Source organism: Monoraphidium neglectum (assembly GCF_000611645.1).
Source record: "Monoraphidium neglectum strain SAG 48.87 unplaced genomic scaffold scaffold02892, whole genome shotgun sequence".
Taxonomy (NCBI): domain Eukaryota; kingdom Viridiplantae; phylum Chlorophyta; class Chlorophyceae; order Sphaeropleales; family Selenastraceae; genus Monoraphidium; species Monoraphidium neglectum.
In genome coordinates this window covers 1-5,759 of record NW_014010736.1, presented here as the reverse complement: position 1 = coordinate 5,759, position 5,759 = coordinate 1, and the positions used below count along the sequence as shown (strand labels likewise).

The window sequence follows — 5,759 nt, the reverse complement described above, 5'->3', positions numbered from 1 at the left end:
GGCCCCCCCTCGCCGCCCCCGCCGCGGCAGGCAGCCCTGGGGACCCGCTGCAGGCCGACCCCCAGTGTCCCTGGGCGCCGCGGCGGCGCACACGCATGGCAAATGGCCATGCGGGCGGCGTGTGAAATGTACGCGTTGCAGCTCGTGTCCCTCTGTCAGGACAGCCCCGGCCGTCGCCGGCGCGGCGCCGCGCGGGCCGGTGCCCTACATTCCCAGGGTGTTTGGTCGCGCGGCAGGGCTCCCTTTCGCTGCAGCCCGTAGCGTGGCGCGGGGCAGCTGCTCGTGCGTGCTCTCATTGTCTGTTTTGACCGACCGTGCATGCGTGTACATTTGACCCCAATAACCCTTCTCTCTCACGGGCCAGCCGCCCAGCTCTCCTTTTGTTGGTTTCTGACTCGGCGGCGCCGACTCCGCGCCTTTTGCGAGCGGGGCGCGCGCCCCTCGTCCCCACCCATTCGTCGTCAGGCCCCCTCCTGTGTGTAAGATTAGGTGGCGGCGCATGCATGGTCCATTCTGCTGTTGCGCAGCAGGGCAGCGCCGCACAGCGGCGCGAAGCAGCTGGCGGTCGTGCAGAGAAGGCAGGGCCGCAATCCGTAGCGAGGGTCCAGCAAACCGGCCTGCGCGCGCAAACGCGGCAGCTGAACCACCAGCTTGACGGGCAGCATCGGCATGTTGGTGCTGGAAACTAGAAGACAACAAAGAAAGACGGAGGGCCACGGTGTGCTGTGTCGTCACGCAGCCGCCCAGGGCCCCGCAAACTACCAGCGCTGCTGGGTCGCACTCGCCAGCGAGACGGGGCGCCCGCTTTGGGACCGGCTCGCAGGCGTGGCAGGCGGCGGCTGCCGTCAGGGCTGGTGTGTTGCCGGGCGCTGCACGGGAGCGCATGCGGGGGCTGACCGATGGCAGCGCATCCGGAAGAGGGCCGACCTCGGGGCTGGGCAGCGCCAACGCTGCGGCTGGCTGGTGGCAGTGTCGTCGCAGATCCGCAGCTCGCACCCCAGCACGGTGCGGTTATGTGTGCGCTGTGGCCGTCCCCCTGCCCTTGGTCTTCCTTGAACAGGACGTCAGCAAATTGCAAGGCAGCACAACTGTGCATTGAAACACGGCCCGTTACACTTGAGCAGCAGAGCGGGCGCCTATCCTGGCTGTGCCGCTTGCCGCAGCCGCCCGCCCCCAACGCCAGCTGGCCCCCCAAAGCCGCTTCTGCCCACGCCCGGCGCCTGCGGCCACCGCTGCTGCTCCGGGGCGTGCACAGGGGCGCCCGCCCCGTCCTCTGCGGCAGCAGCGGCGGCGGCTGCACGCGCCCCCGCGGCAGCCTGCGCGGGGCTTGGCGCCGACGGGCCAGCAAACTGCAGGGTCGAATACACTGCCTGGATTGACGGTAGCTCAGGCATGCCGCTGCTGCCCCCACCGCCCGCGCCGCTGCCGCTGCACTCGCTGTGCTCGCCACCCGGCCCCCAGGGCGTATGCGTCGGCCCCGCACCCGCAGCCCCCTGCTCCTGCTGCGCGCCGCCCGCTCGCGCCCGTCGCGGCTGCGCCACTCGCCCGCCGCCCTCTTCGCCGCCGCCGCCTGCGACCGCCCCATCCTCGCCCCGCCGCCGCTGCTGCAGCCGCCGCTGCTCCTGCTGCCGCCGCCGCTGCTGCCGCTCCTGGGGTTGCTGCTGCATGTTGAGGGCCGGCACGGCTGACTCATCCGGGTCCAGCATCTCCACCATTGCCGGCTCCCGGTAGTTTTGGATCGCCCTGGCGGGTGCATAACAAACGAATTCGCATCAAATGGTGGCTTGCGTCACGGCAAGCAGGAAGCGGGGGAGCGTGTGCTTGCACAGGGCCATTGGCGCCGCATCATCGACCTCATCCCTTGCCTTGCACCGCACTCTGCAGCAGGGGCCCTCTGCCCCCTTAGCCCCATGACAGCCTTCGTTGACGCCCCGTCCCCGCGGCTGAGCGCCTATGCACCACCACCGCCCGGACCAATCCCAAGCGGCGCCCGGATTGCGTCACTCTGTCGGGCCCGCGCCGCTCACCAGGCGGCGCGCAGCCACTTTGCCGCCTCCGCCTTGTCCTGTCGGATGCCGTACCCGGCCAGCAGCATGTGGCCCACACGCACCATGGCCTCCTGGTCGCCGCCCACGGCCAGCTACAGGGAGGGTGGGGGGCGGGTGCGAGCGGAAAAATGTCATCAGCGGACCAGCAGGGCCCTGTAAAGGTATGCGACACCCATGCCAACTACGCATCCATTCCGCAGAATGGATGCCGCAGGGAGGCGACCACGGTGCTTCTGCATTTCAAAAACGTCACAAAGCAGCTCGACCGCACTGGTGGGTAAGACCACAGCCGTTTGCCTCTGAGGCATTCGGACTGAGGCAACAACAAACCTTGAGCTCCTCCAGAAACCAGCGCGCCTCGCACGCCGCCACCACCCGCCGCAACGGGGCGCCCTCCCCGCCGCCCCGCCGCCGCCGCCGCCGCCGCCAGTGCTGCAGCTGCGCCACGGCGAGGCGCGCTGCGCCAAGCAGGGCACCACCGCAGGATGCTATGAGAAACCAGTCGGGCATGCCGTGGAAGATGGGTGCGCTGCAGGAACAGCAGCTGATGGGCGAGGTGCACTGCGGTTGACGGCGGCGAGTCGGCAGATGAGCGCCTTTCCTGGTGGTGTAGAGCACCTGATGACACAGTGTTGCCTTGCTGTGTACGTAGCTACTAGACACGCGATGTATGCACCAGCCGGCAGCAAATGAAACAGATCACACCAGCTGCGCTATGCCGAGCGCTCAAGAAGGTCCATAATCACATATGTAAGGATATAGCTCAATGGATGCTGCAGCATGGGTGTTGCGTTCTTACGCACTCGACGGCGCCCGGTGCCACTGTTTCTTGCTGGTGTGACAAGTTCAGAGTCGATCGCCCGGCTTTCAATGACTTTGTATACTTGTTGTTCAGACCGACTGCTCCACTGATCCGATCTCGCCCAACGCGTGCCGCTTCGCGACCCCTGAGGAACCGCTTTTCTAGTTTAGGTGGCTTGACAAGGCATAACACAGCTCCTTGTTCAAGAGGTCTCGCCAGAGTTCCATCAGCGTTGCTGTGCAGCAGCGGCGGGCGCCTGGCGCGCCAAGCGCGCGTGGGCCCATCCAGCTCAGGAGCACAGCGGGGCGCGCACCGGTGCGCCAATCGGATACGTGAAAGAGGTGGTGTTCAACACTGCAGATTAGCGTGGAGAGGCCACGAGCACACGAGGAGTGCCACAACAGCAGGGGCCCCGGCGCACACGGCCACGGCGGCGCCAGGCCCGGCCCCCGCCCCGCCCCAGGCGCGCAGCCTCCGCGGCAGCCGCGGCGGCGAGGCGCGCACAGCGCCCGCGCGCACGGGGCGAGCTGCCGGCGGTCAGCGCTTCTAGGCTTAGTGGCAGCTCGCTCATAGCTGGCTGCAGCCCGCCCTCAGGGCAGGCCGAGGGCGACGGCCGGCGGCAGCAGCAGCAGCGGCAGCGGCAGCAGAGGCGCCAGCGGCGCCAGCAGCAGCCATGTCATCCATAGGCAGCATCGGGCGGCGGGACGCCACGGAGCAGCGGCTGCCCAAGACCATCAAGGTGCGGCGCTGGCGCTGCTGCTGCTGCTGCTTCCGGCGCCGCCAGCTTGTGTGTGAAGTTGCATGTGCGTGTGGAGTGTGTGGGATGTGTGTGTGTGTGTGTGTGTGTGTGTGTGTGTGTGTGTGTGTGTGTGTGTGTGTGTGTGTGTGTTGTTTCTTCGGATGTGATTGTGGCTTGACAATGGAGACCTGGCCCCTACAGCAGCCCACGCACAGCAGCAGCGGCGCCTGCGCCCCAGAGCCCGCCGCCCGACCGCCGCGGCCCCTCACACCAGCCGCGCCGCGCGCCCCCGCCGCTGCGCCCCGCCGCCCGTCTCGCAGGTCAAGAACAAGCAGCCGTCGGACCGCCAGATCACCGCGGAGCAGATCTTGCGTGAGGCCAAGGAGATCCAGCTCGAGGATGACTTCAAGGCCCCCAAGACCATCATCACAGGTGATGGGGGACGTGGGCGGCGGCTGAGGCTGGATTGCGGAGGAGGGGTCAGGGGTCAGGGGTCAGGGGTGGTGTGGGGTGTTGTGTGTGTGCGGCGATGGCTGTGTGTGAGGGAGTGTGTGTTTGTTTGTGTGTGGGTGCGTACACGTGTGTGCGGGGGAGGGGCAAGGGAACCGGACAAGGGGCCTCAGGGGAGCGGGCAACTGGGGTGGGGGACAGAGCGCAGCGGGTGTAAGGGCAGCGCGGAGGCGCCTGTCGTGTTCCAGCTCGCCAGGGCCGCCGCAGAGGGACCCTCTGAGCACCCAGCGAAGCGCAGGTCCCTCGCATCACTGCATCCTTTCACCCTTCCCCCTCCCTCCACCAGCCACTTACACACGCTCACACGCTCTCTCCTACGCGCGCGCACACACACACACACACACACACACACACACACACACACACACACATATGCGCACTCTCCCTCACACACCCTCATACACACGCACACATACACATGCAACCCCCCACGCCACCCCCGTTCTCCCCACACCCCTCTCCCCGCCCCCCCAAGACCCTGAGGAGTTGGCTGAGTACCGGCTGCGCAAGCGCAAGGAGTTTGAGGACCTGCTGCGGCGGGTGGGGCGCTGGCAGCCAGGGGTGTGGGTCAAGGTAAGGGAGAGGCGCAAGTGCTGGGGGTTGAGGGGGGCGGCGGCAGCCCACGTGCCTGGGTGGAGGTGCAGTGCCAGCAGCCGAGGGCAAACCGTCGGCATGCATTTGAGCGGGGGCATGATTGTGGGGACAGGGCACCGATGCGGCCGATTGCCTGCTTCTCAATGCCAAGCACCGACATGGGTGTGTACATGCGCGGTTGCATCAGGTTGTGCATGCGCGTGTATGTTTGAGGCCGGGATGGTGGCTGGGGCTTGTTGATTGCGCCTGGTTCAAGGAGAGCCGGCGGATGGGGCCGCGCCCCGCAGGGCTGTGCGGCGGGCAGCCGTCGCCTGGCGAGCGCCGATGAAGGAGCGGCCGGCGCGCCCGCTCTCGCTGGCCCTCTGCGCTCGCGGATGGTGATTGCGAACCCAACACACATTCATACACCTCGCACGCTCACGTGAACACACACACACACACACACACACAGTATGCTCAATGGGAGGAGGGTCAGAAGGACTTCAGGCGCGCGCGCAGTGTGTGGGAGCGCGCCCTGGACAATGACTACCGGTCAACCACGGTCTGGCTCAAGGTGCGGGGGGAGATGTTGAAAGAGTTGAAAGAGTTGATGTGGGTGTTTGCGTGTGATAGTTCGCAGATGTAAGCGGAAGTAAGCGTGCAGGTGGGGGGGAGGGGAAGAGTGCGTGGGTGCATGTGTGAGCGGGTGGGCTGATGTGTAATAGGGGGAATGGGGGGACTGAGTGTTTTGGGGCGCCGCGCCAGCTTGCTCATGCAGGGAGGCCTGCGGCCGTGGCGGGGGCGGCGCCACCGTGACCCCTGCACCCCTCCCACGAGCCTCCTAGGCGCGCGCCATGACCTCGTCCGCAGCGACCCGATCTGGTCACCGCGGCAGCCCGCCCGCAACCCCAACCCCTCTCAACCACCGCTGCCACGCCCCCTGGCAACCACCTACCCTCCCCACCCCTCCCACCCCGTCGCCCCTCACCCCCACAACAGTACGCCGAGATGGAGATGCGGCACCGCTTTGTCAACCACGCGCGCAACGTGTGGGACCGCGCGGTCAGCCTGCTGCCGCGCGTTGACC

General features: G+C 67.3%; 1 protein-coding gene across 1 annotated transcript; it reads left to right on the top strand.

Moving 5' to 3' along the window:
- Window positions 1-3,523: 3,523 nt before the first annotated feature.
- Window positions 3,524-5,284, top strand: MNEG_11757 (Protein crooked neck; the record flags this gene model as incomplete). The annotated part of the gene is made up of 4 exons (XM_014039770.1): window positions 3,524-3,589; window positions 3,910-4,021; window positions 4,575-4,672; window positions 5,145-5,284. Coding segments are annotated over 4 exons (416 nt in total), but the record flags the coding sequence as incomplete, so codon positions are not given.
- Between the last annotated feature and the right edge of the window lie 475 nt (window positions 5,285-5,759).